We start from the raw sequence: 17,405 nt of genomic DNA on the forward strand, positions 1-17,405 counted from the left end.
AATCCTATAAGCCAAGATTAGAATTTTAAGAGTTGATTTTGAGGATTTTTCACTAAAATTTATTTTCCAGCATTGGTTGGTTCTTAGGTCACTAAGAATACATGTAGAAAAGTTTTATTTATAAGTTGTTTTTTTTACAAATATTTCATTTGACTTTTTTTTCATAAGAAATCCGAACAATCACCCATATGCTATTGAAACTAAGATTTATAGTTGTAACTCTTTTCCACCGTTGATGAAACATAATATGCTATCTAACTTTTATAATTGTCCTTATTGTTTTATGTTTCCAAACCACAATATTATTATCATTTGCACATAGATTAAAAGAAAATCAATTTATCAAACACCAAATTTGTAAAAGCTACTGGACCCAACAAGATATCAGAACCCACCCCAATGCCAACCAGAGCCTTACACAACGCACCGTGTGTGACAAGGAATCATCGGAAGGAAGCATATCTCATCAGACATTCACTGGATCACATATTCACATGACTACCATAGATCCCCAGACAAGGTAGGAATCGAATGAATATTACAGAATAAAATGGTGAGAACTCAAAAGGCTTCTTCTGCCTATAGGAATTTACTATGATGATAGCAAGAACAAAATTATAGCAAAAGCAATACAATAAATGACACTAAAACTGACTTTGGTACTTTACAAAAGGCGAAAAACTGCAGGTCCTACCCACACTTGCATGGAGAAAAATAGCAAGCTGCCACTTCCGATGTGCTCTTAAAAAACAGGCATCAGTCTCGGCAAGAGAATGCTGACCGCGCAACCCACACCATTACAGCTGTGCAGGAATATCCAACAAATGCTTTGATCCCGGGGAACAGGCAAGCTCACTAGGTGATGCTTTGCTTTGCACCTGAAGCACTGTTCGGCAAATCTGTGAGAGTAACCAGCTTTGGAACTGCCTCAACAGCAACCAGATCATCACTATCTGTTACGAGCCCAGTAGCATCTGAAGATACTCCAGTGCTCAGTTGGACAGTATTGGAGTGCTGCCCACTGCTAACTTCTACAGCATTTGCCATAGCACGGTACATGGAACTAGATGTTTCACTTAATTCATTTGTATCCAGGAATAGGCAGACCACAGCACAATCGTCAATTTTAGAAGTGGGGAAACGTGCACGCCAGGCACGATGAGCTGATTCAACTAGTAACCGTGCTGCAGAGGCCCGAGAAGTAGCTCTGTTGACAATACTAACAACTTCAGTGTTTGACAGCACATCCCAAACCTACAAATCAGCACAAAAAATTTAGGAAATTGTATGGTATTACACGAACACTGGAAATGATATGGTGCAACTTAAGATCTGCTTACCCCATCAGTTGCCAACACAACAAATTCATCCCTTTCACTGATGCGGTGATAGGTGACTTCAGGCATAGAGATTAGACCATAATCCTTTAGACAGAAGTCTCCAAATGCCCTAGCCATGGCCAATCCAGGGGAGTTGTACTTTGGAAGCCAAACACGAGCAACCTCTGGCTCCTCGGGAAGTGCAAATATTCTGCCCCTGCGTTGCCTGATTCGTTGTGCTTCACCTGAAAAAGAAACATGACAGTGCATTCATCATAACTGGCATGGAGGGATTATAGCAAACTTGACATAACAAAATGAGGACTTAGAGAAGATAAGGCATTTGTTTAACAAATTTTGCTGCTATAGATTATGTTTACTGTTTTAAGTTGCTGGCCCGAAGCCCTGACAACTTTGTTCAATCAACTTGGAACAAAAGATTCAGAATCATTTGCTACCATAGTAATATTAAATACTTGTCGTCATATACTTGTATTTGTAGCATTTATATATTGTAAAAGGGATACCAGAGGAAACTTCATACTAACTACAGGATGATACAAATAAACATCTGTAGACACTCATCCAACGTCAAAAGTATCTCTTGTATAATTTATAAGCATTAAAAGGGTCAAATTCCTCTGTACATGGCAGCCAGTCAGAAATTAACATTTAGGCCCTGTTTAGTTCCCAAAAATTTTTCCCCAAAAAACATCACATCGAATCTTTAGACATCTAAATAAAGCATTAAACATAGATGAAACGAAAAACTAATTGCACAATTATGGGAGAAATCGTGAGACAAATCTTTTAAACCTAATTAGTCCATGATTAGTCATAAGTGCTACAGTAACCGATATGAGCTAATGACGGACTAATTAGGCTCAAAAGATTCGCCTCGCAGTTTCTAGGCGAGCCGTGAAATTCGTTTTTTCATTCGTGTCCGAAAACCCCTTCCGACATCCGATTAAACGTTTGATGTGACATCCAAAAATTTTCATTTCTCCAACTAAACACCCTCTCAGGTCACTAACAGGTGGCCTAGGATCCACTTGTTAACCTCACACAGGATACTATTTCTTTTCCAAATTTGCATATATTTAGTGTTGCTAAGCATTTTTTGTCATAGAAATACATCTGAGACCAAAATTCTTGGTTTGTTCTTAATAATTTCTAGGTTGTCTTTTGGGTGCAATTCTGAACCTCATTTTATTTTAACTTGAAAAAGAAAGTTCTTTTGTCAGTTAATTTTAGTGTGGCTCCATATGAGTGCTGGAGGAAATATTTCATGAACAAACAATATACGCATATATTATAGAGCTATGCAACACTAACATGCTATGAATGGTGACAGGTTTTTCATAATATATGGGAATATTGCGTAGTCCAGAGATACGGTCCACGAAATGACTACAGCTCAGAATAAAATCACAAAAACCTAAACCACAAACATGTAGTTAATAAAACAGGATGATACAACAAGGGTGACATCTACAAGATCATTAGGTTAAAGAGAGACAGCAGAGACAAAAATAAAAGGATGGAAAGAAATATAAAACATACTTGGAATGTTAGGTTTGAGATCAACTGTCAATTGGACAGCCATTAGCTGATTATCTTTATCTCTAGTGCCTAAGATAGCTCTCGAGTCCCCCAGGTTTCCAATTATAAGATTCTGGCCCTGCATTTAACAAGAGAGAACAATCAATATACCAACAAAGATTTGTGTAAAACAAAACCAACTATGGATTCCATTCAATTACCTGCTTGAGCACTGCCACTGCTGTAGTTCCACTGAAAAAACAATCTATATTTTTATGTAACTTCAGATCTCTATCCATGACATGGAATGCCCTCAAGAATGAAGTTCTAAATGCTGTGAAGATTGCTGGGTACTCCCCATTCTGTTGGGCATCTCTTTCCATGTTTTCAGGAGATCCTATTTCCTCTCCATTGCTTTTGATGTTGCTACTAGATGTCTGCCGTCCCTCATCTGTCCCCAAATCGGCACCAAGCTTTATGGGCAGAAGATCTCTCACCCTCCTAGCAACCAAATGGCCATTTGGTCCATGCCCATCAAAAACACCACAAAAAATGGTATCCTCTCTTGAACAGAAGTTCTGCACCCATAAAAAAATATCCTTTCAATATGAATCATATTGTCTGAAGAAACATAAGAAGATGCACAGAATTTTACATGGTAAACATTTGATTTAAAACAGATACAGAAAATTAACATCTGATATTACCAATTATTAGAAAAAAATGTGGCATACCAATGAGGAATTTGCAATTGATGATATTAAGAAGTAACCAGTGTTATTCCCGCCAGCAGAAAATCTGGGTGAAGGTGGGGGAAACTGCACCAATCAGGACTCAAATGCAGAAGAGGAAACAGGGTACCAAGCCAACAATTGCATTACACACAGTTCTCACTATTACGCATTTTCCATATACCATAAAATAGCCAGAGTCAACATGCATTTTTTGTAAGAGGTTAGTACGGTTGTCAAATCATGTGATAAGTTCAGAAAACTGTGAAAATTTCTTGCAAAGTATCAATTAAACAAAAAAAAGGGGGGAAATGAACGGTGTATGTGGTGCTCACTTGGGATGCAGCCAAATTGTAATCAAACATACAGAAAGGGAAGTGAAGGTGGTCAAGCAGATAAGATCATCCAGCAAGGAGAGGAAAATAAAAAGGATCTATGAATGGATAAGGATGAAAATCATGTGGAGCCCCTACAATCCCCAGCAAGTATTCCAACTCAATACCAATCATTACACTTGAATTAAACAACCAGAATAGAAACTCCCTACCAGCAACATCCAATGGCAATCCATGTCCTAGAATTATAAAATTTCAGTCAAAGTTTAATTCTTGCAAGCTTCGATATATGGATAAGGTGAGCTATAAAATTTCAGTCAATGTTTAATTCTTGCAAGCTTCGATATATGGGTAAGTTGCTTCCACTTGTTGCGTAATTGATGAGAACATAAACTGGTTGTGCTGCAATCAGCAGCCAGTTAAGGTTAACATCAAGAAGAACTCAATTACGATTAGTCTTTAACAAAAAAATCATTAATTCCGACAGACCAAATCTAGATCAAAGGACGAGGGACTAAATACGTGTCTAATCAATCTGGTTCCAGCTTATGGAGATTAAATCAAGTAGTAATAGTAACAGCAGCATAGTACGAATTACATGTCAGCAGAATTGCAAGAAAACAATATCTTGAGAAAATTCGCAAGAAAAGTATCCGACAAGAAAGCAAGAAGAGATGGTGATTTTTACCTCCCAGACGATCATGGCGTCCTGGTTGACGCCCTTCTTGCCCTGCAGCGTGTAAAGCGACGCGACGGCGCAGGCCCCATTGCCCGCGATCCGGCCGGGGACCCCCCTCAGCTCCGCGGCGACGCGGCGCCCGTCCGCCCCAGGCGCGGGGCCCCGAGGCGGCTGCGACGGCAGCCTCAGCGGCCGCGCGGCGGGCCACGCGACGCCGAGCGCGCGCAGCACGCCGAGCAGGCACCCGAGGATGTCCTCGACGCAGCCCCCGCCACCCCCCGCGGCGGGCGCCGGCGCGGGCGCGGGCGCCACCATCGTGACGCGCGCGGCCACCGCGACCAGGCGCTGGTGCTGCAGCTGCTGCCGCCGCCGCTCGCCCCCGCCGCTAGGCCGCCGACGGTTGGTCCCCGACCGGCGCCCCGCGGCGGCCTCCACCATGCACCCCCCGCGGCCGATCCGCTCCCCGGCGCCGCGCGCCGCCGGAACCCCCCCCCCCTCCTCCTCCTCCCCCTCCCCAACCGATTAGCCCCCTCCCCCCCCGCCTGCCCACAACGTTGGTGTATGGCGCGCGACGAGGTGGTGCCTCTATTCTTGTACTACTACTACCCGCAATGCAAACCAATCTTTCTCTCCCCCCACCCCCCCTTCCCTAATCGCGGCAAGTCCCGCCTCCGTCCCGAGGCCGGGACGTGTGGTGGTGGCGGAGCGGGGGAAGAGAAGGGAAGGCGAGGCCGCGCGCCGGTGGGCGGCGAATCTGGGTGGGCGAGGGAGGGATGGATGGATGAACGGAAAAGGGCAAGAGAAAAGGGTGACTCGGGGAGGGGAGGGGGAGGGAGGGAGTCGTTGGTTGCAGCTTGCAGGTACGGTAATAATGTTCTTTTCCCCGTGAAGTGGAGAGGCTGCTGTTTGTGTGGCTCGCGTGGAAAAGATGCGGGATTTGCTTGCCGCTGGCCCGCTGCTGCTGCTGCTGCTGCGTCAAAAAGGGCGATGATTGTGGGCCGGCCGCGACGGACGGATGACCCGGACCGGGGCAGCCGTTGCAGCCAATAAAATCATCACGTTTTCGCGTCTTCGCCGTTCTGATTTCTGTTTACTTGGCCAGTTCTCTAGGTGATCTATGAATAGTTTATTTTGTGGAAAAAAAGACAAACAAAATATTTATAAATGAAAAATAATTTATAAAGAAGATATTTATATATGTATTCTTAGCCGTCGAAAAGTCAAAGCTGAAAAATAAACTTTGATGAAAGAAAGCAAAAATCAACTCCTAAAATAAAATTAAAAAAAATCAAAATTTGCTTATAAGCATAGACAGAAGCGGAAAGATTAGGTGCATAATATGCGTCTGTTGCGTGTTGCGGCGAAAAAAATAGCAGAATATTATGCATAGTTCGAGTTTGTGAGGGATAGGGAGCAAGGGCGGACATTGTATTCTCCGATAACCGTGTTATGCTCGTCATTATGAATTATATTTTGCCAGCTCACTACAATAATATAATATTGTCCGTTATAGCTAAAATCGAGAAAGATCCTATGTATGAAGTTCATGATCCATGTGACCATGCACGGTGCTCCTTATTTTGAATTCTATTTGCCAGCTCAGTGCATTAATACACTATTGTCTATTGTAATGAAAAGCCAGCACAATCCTGTGTATGAAGTTTATCTGCGTTATACCATTGTACCGTTTCAGTATAAGTATAATAAATCGTGTCATGAATGCTCCCTCACAAACCCTTCTCAAAGTTGACCATTCTCCATCATTGTACTAACACCTCACCCCTCAGGATCACGAATCAAGCTTCTCTGTCTTTAAAGTCACGTAACTTTGTCACGGACATATAGGCGTGACGAATCATGGACTCTTTGAAGGCACAATAGATCTCAATCCCATTTCCAATTGGCACCACTAGCCACTAAAATCACATGTCTCGTCTCATTTTCTTCTTATCTCAACTCACCACAATAATATGTCATTGCCTTTTGCACAGGAGAATTGCAATCTTCTGTAAGTTGACACATCGTCATTATGCATTCAATTTAGTAATTGTCTCATAAATGTTTCCCACAATCCCTTACACCTCTCATGTAGTCACCTCAATCCTTTACCTTACATTAACAATCACCTCATAAATCTGTTGATATGGGTACTTAGAAATTTTTTTAATGTGAGCAAACCTCGGCATTTGAAGTGAAAATTATATTTTCCATCCCTAGGATTACATTCAAATTCCATCGAGCATTCGAGGATGAGCGTGGGCGATGGATCCTCCACTCTATCTATCCATGCTTTCTCGACTCAGTACCTTTAGTGACACCACTATCACTCTGGCCCACTATTTATCATCGACTATTAGATCATTATTGCCTTGGCCTCAATCCAAACCTAGGGCAACAACGATGTCAGCTGAAATATGACCGTGTCTCCAATTCTGTTGCTCATCAAAGTAGTGAGAGACTCGCCCCCCCTCCCCCGCTAGAGCTGAATACAGGAGAATATATTGCATGAATCTTAAGCAAATTCTAAGATTAGAAATTTTAGGGAAACTTTTACATGATGACAGATATAATATTGTTAGTACGCATTTTTGATATATTCAGTGCACAATTTCTCATCTTATCTTCTCTTATTAATTTTTGCGAATGCACAAGTTACGAGCATAGTAAAAAACCGAACTGAACTGGCCGTTGGACCAGAAAAAACCGAAACCAGTGACCTTGGTGGCTCGGTTCTGCTCAAAGACCGTCCCTGCAATCAAAATGATAAAAAAACGTGAACCGACTGTTTTCTTATGAACCGTCGGTTCTTTGGTAATTAAACTGGCCGATTTTTTGAGAATCTTACTGGTTTTTAATTTGTCATAGCAGTATTGCATTATAACTTTTTTATGTTAACATACTATAATTATTTTTTTATATTGTGACCATGCAATAATATGTATTGGTTTATTTATACTTATTTAATGAATTTGTGATGGTTTATATTAAAAATAATACATATTAGATATAATATTAATAAAAAACTAACAGTTGATCGTGAACTACCGGCCAAAGCGAGTCGACCTTTTGGTCCGGTTTTGTGTACCATGTTTACAGGTAGCTATTCCAGCATATGGACTAACAAATTAAACCAATGAAACAGCATCAATTATGATGTTGCGAATAGAGCTTTGCAGCAAGTAGAGTTGCATTGGTGGTAGCGTGCATGGAGATTAGAGGCAGTAGAAAGCATCAAGAAAGAATCGTATAATTTGTCAAATGGCACCTCAAACCTATCACCGACCGGTACGGATCCATATAATCCTGCCCTGGTACACAAAACCTGAGGTTGTTTGCATATTGATAGGAGTATTATATACACCATTATACATTCAAGCTGTGACAGAATTCGGTAATTTTAATTCCACTACTGCACATGGCATCTCATTATTAAGAGTTAAACATCATGGCTATGGGTAAGAAAAGGAACAAGGACATAATACAATGTCATATACGACCCCATCATTTCGCTTATCCTTATACTTATAAGTCAAAAATTAAATTTTTAAACTTAAATTTAAAGTTGATTTTAGGATTTTTTTATCTAAGTTTATTTTTCAGTCTTGACTTTTAGATCGCTAAGAGTACGCATATATCAATTTTATTTATAAATTAATTTTTGTTTACAAATATATCGTTGGGCAATTACCCTAGATTAAATAATACTGTTTAATTAGCTTGGACGTATATTTGTTATACTCGTCAAGTCAAGCTGATAAAGAGCATAGCTAGCTCAACCCCAATAAAATCCATGAATAGTCAGCTAATACGATCCATGGTTCCCATTGTGATGTGCAGTTGAAGCTGGCCTCAATGGTATTTTTCGGCTTGCTTCGCCGCTGAAGCTAATCATGTTGTTTCATTCATGGTTTTAGGGTCTGTTTGTTGGGCTCAAGATTCTATAAAACGGGCAAGTAATAACCTACTTTTCAGAACATGTAAAAGCTGGATTTCTGTAACTTTTGTTCTCTAGTTTATTTTCACAGCTTATCAAAATTCAAATAAACATCTATACTGTTACATCTATACTGTTTTGTAAGAGCTGGAGCTTCTGTGAGAAGCGGCCACCGCCAGGAAGGCCATCAAACAGATCCTAGTCTCAAGCAACTTTCAAAAGGGAGTAATGGGTTCAATCATTTTGCTTAAAATTTAAGGGCTAAATCAGATTAAAAATAAAATTGTATAGAGTTTTAAACTAAAATAATTTTAAGAACTAAATAGTGTTTGTGAAAAAATCCACGGGTCTTATCCATTTCCACCGCTGGTTGCACGTACTGTAGCACGCGGTCGGTCTAGAACCCACCCGTGAATGCCAAAACCAACTAGGCTTGGAGGCCTCGATCGTGGGGCTCTAGACGGCCATAGACCATCCCCATAAATTATCATGCACTGCATGCCATGCTGGTCTCGGCGCGCGCGCGAGCAGAACCAACCTAGCTGCTTGCTACACGCTGGGGCTCGGTTGGGTAGGGGCCGGGGCGCGGTACATGTAGGGGTGAAAATAAGCTTAACCATTTTATTTATAAAATTTATAAACTGAGTTTAAAATGAATTAAAATAAAATTATATAGAGTTTTAAGCTAAATTTTTTTTTAAATTAAATAGGATTGTAAAAGAGCCGAGCATTGCTGTATTGACACGCGCATGCGGGGTCCTTGTCGCCAATGACGCGCGACTGGCGTACCGCACGCGACCTAGCTGCTACTGGGTACTCCCTCTGTCCCAAAGAAAAGAATTCTTCGATTTCCGTGTCCAACGTTTGACCATCGTCTTATTTAAAAAATTTTCAGAAAATTAAAAAAATTAGTCACACGTAAAATACTATTCATGATTTATCATCTAATAGAAACAAAAATATCAATCGCAAAAAAAATTTAAATAAAACGAAGAGTCAAAAATTAAAAGTTAAAAGTGAAAAATTGATTTATTTTAGGACGGATGGAGTACTAGTTTACTCTTTTGTTGGCGCTCGTGTCTCACGTTTCGCGCGCTGAGCTATCATCTGTGCCCGACCAACGAGGTGTACATGTGTGTGTGCCCACCACTGATCGATCGCATCTGACCAGAAGACCAACGAGGTGGCCGGAAACACAACCGCATATATATGGCCAGGAGTCTTGGGGTCGTACCCTGAGCTTTCATCCCTCCTACCCTACCCCCCACAGTTTTTATGCGTGATTGGCTTGGGATAAATTGGTCCTACGATCCCATACATCGTGGATTTAGCCCGGCATGCCGAGGACGACTGTGCCATCTAATAGTAATATTTCCTAAGGTTAGGAGTTGCTCGGTACTAACTCTGTTTCACAATATAAGAGATTGACTTTTTTATTATAATATTTGATTATTTGTCTTATTTAAAAATTTAGTATAAATATAAAAAATGACAAGTTAAGATTAAAGTTCTTTTGATAATAAAGTAAGTCACAAGCAAAATAAATGATATTTTCATAATTTTTTGAATACGACAAATGATTAAACATTGAAAGCAAAAAAAATCAAATATCTTATATTATAAAATGGAGAGAGTACTAGCTATAGCTACAGACTCTTAGCTTGAGGGGACCTCTATATGGACCTCTACATTTGGTAATTTAGACTGTATATAGTTATAGTTTAACTATATTATACTTATAATATAACTCACATAATATAAGTGCGACTGTGCGAGCGGCCACATTTGACTATACCCGAGCACATTTGCGGGTGTGCTCACTGACAATCACAAAATCAAAAGTTTTGGGGAGAAAAAAAATATATTGATAGCTTTCTAGCCAATTTGTTGATCTAAACCAAACAAAGTGCATATATATATGCCTTTTGGATCAGAATCGTTCAATAGTGATTTCATGACATAAATAAAACAAAAAAAAACTTGTTATTGGGGAGTAGACTCTTCTGTTTTCCTAGAGTTTTGATCTTTCAACTTTGTCAAACCAGTAATCTAAGGGCATGTTTAAAGGTAGAGTCCGTGGTGCGCTCTATCTTAAGCCACATCAACAACAAGAGTTTATTTTATAATGATATGTGCAAAGGTAGAGTCAGGTATGGTTTTTTTATTAATGCAATAAAATATTTTTTATTAAGCTAGTTTTCTTTTTATATATTCTCATGCAAGAAAGTTTTCTTTAATAAATGCTAAGAGTCGACTCTAAGCCGTTGCCATACATAACAACAGCTTTTCTCTCTCCTTTCCTCTCTTTCCTCCACATCACCAAATTTACTTACGGGACGATTGAGAGAGTCAGCTAATAAGTACATTTGTAGGTGTCCTAATCGTGTATTGCAAATGGAGCAGGCTTATTCAATTGGGAATTGGTAGGTGAGAGTGGATTGAGGATAAAGCACCAAACTTAACTGGATTTTCGGATGAAATGGTAGTTATGCATGCATGGTAAGAGGAGGGCAATGAACAATGACGACTCTGTTTTATTATAATAATAGAGATTTAAAAATGTATTTAGCGGAATGAATTACTACGTAGCTATCTTGTGGTTGAAGGCACTCCAAGTTGCAGAGTTAAGACTCCATAGTGAGGAGCAAAACTATGAAATGAAGATGACAAACTCTCCCTGTTCTAAAATATAAGTATTTTTAGGATTTAAATATAGTACCGAAATGTAAGTATTTTTTAGCATACTACTTATATCTCATCAATAAATTCTCATTTCACTTTCACCTACCCTCTTACCTCCATCTATTTCTAGTTTCTTAAGGAGCACCATAGTATTTTTTTCAATCTTAATTCCTAAATTGTTTATATCTTAGGATGGTGGTAGCAGCAAATAAGGACCTACGTGTACCTAGCTTGTCCACAAAACGAAAATTTTCCCCCTTGCCATGATCGATCAGGCGAGAGTGACACAAATAACGGAATAAACCACCTCACGGTAGCCGTTAACGCATGCATTTGCTATTAATCAAGGTGTTCGATCATCTTCTCACTTATGCTTATAAACTAGAATTTGAATTCAAAATCTTAAATTTATGGTTAATTTTAAGATTTTTATCGTAGTTTATTCCTTTTGTCTTTATCCTTATATCGTTAAGAATATATATATAAATGTTATCAATAAAATAATTTTTAATTCTTAATAAACCGTTTCACTTGTGCTTAATTTAGGTGAACCAACGAGTTTCCTGAAACGTTACTCTCATCGATCTGATCCATCAATATTTGTCTTGAAGACATAGATAAAGCCGCAAAGATCTCGTGGAGGTTCTCGGCGGACGGTGCGTATTCAGCCAGCCAAATCAGCGCACCAGTCGCAAAATCCATCCCATTGGTGGGTGCGACATTCCGCTTCCGCCCGTGCGTGCCACGACCATTTCGACAGAAAGTTGGGGTCATCCGGATGCAGATTCCCTCGCTCGCTCGCCCGGGGTAGTTGTCCAGTCACGCATCCCACGGCAGCCAGTGGCTGGAGAATTGCTTTTCATCGTGCTACCCATTGAAACCCGTTTTGTCTTACACATTAATGTATGTATTCAGTAACAATCTTGACATTCCAATCTGGCATAATGACTTGAAAGAGTTTCAAATCAGAGTGGGCGGCCCACCATTAATCTCTATGGAGTGCTTTCTTCCTGGCAGGAAATAAGGCATTTTGTTCTATAAGGAAGTTATTATAGAATAATCGTTACATTTGAGTTTAAGAAAGTAAAGAACAAATTCATTAGATCTAAGAAAGCGGGAGATAAATATATTAGAAATTGAAAGAATGAAGGATATTTTAGTTTTTTAGTTATATGTGTATGATAAAAGAAAAATAAAGTTATTTTTGAATGTTGTGAGTAGGACAAAGCCAATGCATGCTACCTACTTTCACAAGTTCCTTTCTCTCCTGTTGCAAGTATTACCTATATATTTAAGGATTCATGTGCTTAACGTTTGACCGTTCGTATTATTTGAAAAATTTATAGAAAAAAGTAAAATAGTTACACATAAAGTATTATTCATGTTTTATTATCTAATAACAATAAAAATACTAATTATAATTTTTTAAATAAGACAGATGATCAAACATAAAACATAACCGGTGAAAAATGCGCTTATCGTCGGACTCATTGAGTACCGGCTCTGTATACAGCAACAGCTGGCCAACCGCGAGCGCTGCTGCAGTAACGCTGGTTGTCTGCAGCCCTGAGCCAAAAATAACGGACGGCCCAACGCAGCACGTGGTTGACCGTAACGTCAATTTCGCTGCGAATTCGGCGTCGCATTGGAGCTTATAAATTAGTGGCAAGATATGTAAAGGTAATGATGCCATGTGATCAGGTTGCGATAGCGACGTTGATGATTGCCTGCACCGCTCGATCAACAAACGCCGGCCACAAAGGTAGACATCGATCGATCGACTCTGCTGGTGACTGCTCTTTCAATTCGATCACTGTCATATATGACCAACTACTTTTTTACTATTCTTTTACTGTTCAAGCTGAAAGAATGTAATTTTTATAATAGTTATTTAACGTGTAAACGATAGAATTAAGGGTCGTCTAGTGATCAAATGTTTTAAAATTTTAATCACATCGATCAAATCCGGTCACTGTCGTTGGATGATAATCTGAAGACGTGCACACAAGTCAAAAAGCCCATACACGCTCTCCCCCAAGATATATTGCGCGCGTGTTTGAGAGAAGAACAAAAGAAATCAAACGTTTGATCAATAGCAAAAGTATAGAATTAATTACAACAAAGTTAAAAATTTACTTATAAAAGATGATATAACGAACTTCTATATACAAACATTTTATAAAAAAAATATTGTTTAGTAGTTGGAAAAATATACGTGTAAAAATCAAGGAAAAAACCAGCAATAACAGGAGGAGAGATGAGCGGACCAAATTAGGATGATGCAACCAACCAAATAAGTACATTTATATGTTCCTAGTCAGGCTATACTCATCCTAGGCGAAAGAGATGAGCCAGTCAGCCAGGCTAGGTTGATGTGAGCAACGAAACGCACCCTATGTTCTCCTCAACAGTTCATTCATTGCTGTTCATTTTACATGGCGAGTGAGATCTGGATCCAAGGGCTGGTCCCGTAACGTTCGTACATAACCAGTACCACCACCTCCTGATAAGTCATCGAAAGAAAGCATGTATACGTACGCTTCCAGTTCACATCATTTTGGCGCTGCATCCATAAATCGCCCCAGATTTGCAAACGAGTGGCCTGTCTTGCACTCTTGCTTGCACCTGCCTTTTGCTTTGTTCTACTACAAAACACAAGCATCTTTTCAAGAATCATCAATACACGATCTCAAGATCGACAGGACGTACGCCAAGGCCGCGTTCGGCGAGGTCTCTAAGACCAAGTTCAATAGTATAGTCAACTACTAGCTCCAATTTATCTATAGTCAATCTAATAGTCAATTCATATAATAGTTACCTACAAAACATTAATACATGATCTTACATGTCATACACACATTTTGTTTGGAGCCCGTGTGCAGCTGGCTACAAACTACAAATTAGTAGTCCACCTCTCTTCTCTCTCCTCTCTTATCTATTTAAAATATGCTTATAGCTGGCTTATAGCCTGCTATTGTACCTGCTCTAAGTTAACTTAAGCCTCTCTTTTTCCGTACGCACGCTTCCCAAACTGCTAAACGGTATATTTTTTATAAAATTTTCTATAGAAAAGTTAGTTTAAAAAAATCATATTAATCTATTTTATATTTTTTAATAATTAATAATTAATTAATCATGTACTAATCTATTACTATGTTTTTCGTGTCTGATAAGTTAACTTACCAACCTCTCTAAACGAACACGGCCCTAGTCGATCTTGCAGCGAAGAAGAAAGAAGAAAAAAAAAGGACTCGCCAGTCGCCACCATGTGCTTCCAGGCCATTTTCACGGATATATATGCGGTGATGCATGCAAGATAGAAGCGAGATATCGATCTCCATCATCTTATTATTCGTCTTCTTTGGTGGTTGGTGCATGTACGTACGTATTCAGTTTGTGGTATGAGAGAGGCGGCACAATTAATATGCTTCTACATTCAGAATAGTGACCTGCCCGGTGTATGGACCAAAACGAACGATTTGATCGATCGGTTTGCTGAGCTGCAGTCCACACCCTCAATCTGATAGCGAAAGGGCGCAACTTGACCCACCCATACTACTGATTGGTTGAGCTATGGCTTGGATTGGAAGCCCTAGAAATATGAACAGAGCAAACAAAACTAATGTATAGTTAAAATTCCATATTTGTTTTATTCGTAGTTTAATAAGCAAGGGTGAAAATTCTATATTAGACTATAGCCAACGGTTGCTAGTACATTATAGTTGATAGTTAATTTGAATCTATAGAATAACTGCTTATCGGATGATCTAGATCAGCAGTAAATTCACGGTGTGGCAAATGAGAAGCTAAGTAGGTAAAAGATAGGGGTTACCATGTTCGGGCTCTTGATGCGAGATAACACCCTATTTTTGATGTGATGATTGGTATTGACATACTATAGGTTTAATCATTTTTAAATATTATTAGGAAATGTATAAGTCTAACAATTGAGCCCTTAATGTAATAGAATTAAATTGTACCCCTCTGTTCTATATTATAAGAGTTTCTGAGCTTGTCTAGAATCATCTATATACCAATACATATATTTTGTATATATGTTTAGATTTATTTGCACACATTCAAATCTAGACAAGACTAAACAAAGCCTTATAACGTGGAATAGAGGAATAGCAACAAAAGTCACATGTTCACTCTAATAGCACCGAAAGAGAGCTCTATTTTTTTTGTTGTTGCTATAAACAAACTTTTTAAAAATAAAGATAGCCAGCCTATTCTAAATACCGCAGCTTGCACCGCCCCTAGATATATGTTGAAAAGAGTTGTATTTGGGAACTAATTTGAAAATTAATTAGAGTCTGCGCTCACATCCAAACAGAGCACAATATCAGTGTGAACAACGCCATTGTCCCTTAGAGAAATATACATTCAGTTTTCAGAGCATATATATATATATATATATATATATATATATATATACTATATTATTATTTTCTGATATCCCAATCAATGTGTTTTTTTACTGGCAACTATATAATTTACGTACTGCGCGTCTGCGCGTGAACCTCGTGCAAATAAAATAGTAACTACACGTACAAATAATTAGCACACAGAAAGCCCAAATTGCTGTTGTTTTGACGTGCATAGACCTATAGGCACTAGCTTAGCTTCACGTAATGATCATGACTTGAAACTTGCTTCAATCCTTTTTTTTTAAAAAATAAACTGAGTTGAGATTTCTTCAAGATGTGGTCTATGCTGTCAAAGTTTACTAAGCCATGTTTAGACCATGGAAAAAAAATCATAAACTCTACAATAATTAAGTCGTTTAATTACAGGGAAGCTCCTGCAGGGTTCATGCACTGATTATAAGCGTGGTCATTTCTAGGACGTGAACAATATAATACAGTGAAGTCAATTGTTTGGGATATTTGACATATATAAGATTTAGGCTGAAGCGTAGGAGATAGAATAGTACCGTCTATTTGCATTGTGTGAATAGTATTTGTTGATGTTGCTAGAATCAAATCAATAATTATATGGATGTACAATAGCTAACTAATTAAATAGACAACTTAAACTAATGTGCCAATTGTCTAAATCATCCTTCATGCATTCCGTGAGCTTTGACCACATCTCTTTTTTCTCTAAAAAATCAAATGATTTTTCAAAAAAAAATATCAAATGACATGTTTGTAAACGGAAATAATTTACAAATAAAACTTTTATATACGTGTTAATAGTGATCCAAAAACCAAAGTTAAAAATAAACTATGATGAAAAACCTTAAACCAACTCCACATTTAAGGTTAAAAATTTAAAATTTGACTTATAACCATAAGCAAAAGTTGCTGGGCCTAAATCTGTCCAGTTCGTTTTGCTTTTTCCAGAGCACAAGTTTGTTTTGTTGTTTTCAGTTGAGGCTCCATTATTCGCGTATCAGGAGTACCAGTTGAGCTGAGAACTTCTCTCATTTTCGGTAAGCACATTTTTCAAATTACAATACGGATTATTTTTGTAAAAGTTTTCTATCGAAAAGCTTCTTAAAAAAATCATAATAATCTATTCCAGAAATACAGTAGCAAAACACTTAATTAATCATTAACTAATAAGATATCATCATATCCTCATCTATCCCAACACCCCCACCCAAACTGAGCCTAAGCCTGTCGACGCTGATTGGTTGGATCGATAGGGAGACGGTGCCCTATCGGTCATCAAATATCGCCGTTGACGATGGTGGTGATCTGCTGATGTGGCTATTGGAAGTTGGTGGGGGCATGCATGCTAACTTAATTGTCATTGCAGCACATGATGGCGTACTCTGGCCGGGATCGCGCTTTGTCGTGCTGATTTTGTTTCGGAAAACGCCCCCATGGTCGAGTACAGGGCTACTGTCCCTCGCACATGCATGCGGGCCTGCTGGTTGATCCAATTTTGGCATTCTGGGTTTACCCCAGAAGGTGATGTACCTGGCCTGGGCGTGCCTACGGTGCTCTCTGTAGTATTTTATATTAATATTATTGTTGATAGAAGAATATTGACCATTGATTCAGAATTTTGTTACTAGTGGATAATAATATCCTACTCTCTAATTTTCTTATTCGAAGCCATTGATTTTTGGATCTACGTTTGATAATTCGTTTCATTTATAAATGTACCCGGAGTACTATCATTAGTTGACGTGGTAGAATAAATAGATCTCATTCATTACATTAGAAAAAA

The 17,405-nt window shown here is 38.9% G+C and overlaps 1 protein-coding gene across 1 annotated transcript; it reads right to left on the reverse strand.

The window, feature by feature from the left end:
- Positions 1–446: 446 nt before the first annotated feature.
- Positions 447–5,044, reverse strand: LOC102708217 (probable protein phosphatase 2C 14). Its single transcript, XM_006648568.3, has 5 exons — positions 4,616–5,044; positions 3,083–3,439; positions 2,883–3,000; positions 1,341–1,564; positions 447–1,254 (listed from the first exon to the last, which is right to left on the reverse strand). Exons 1-5 carry the CDS (start codon positions 5,042–5,044, stop codon positions 856–858), a joined length of 1,527 nt encoding a protein of 508 aa, XP_006648631.3. The 3' UTR covers positions 447–855.
- Positions 5,045–17,405: the final 12,361 nt, after the last annotated feature.

This window comes from Oryza brachyantha, chromosome 2 (genome assembly GCF_000231095.2).
Source record: "Oryza brachyantha chromosome 2, ObraRS2, whole genome shotgun sequence".
NCBI lineage: Eukaryota > Viridiplantae > Streptophyta > Magnoliopsida > Poales > Poaceae > Oryza > Oryza brachyantha.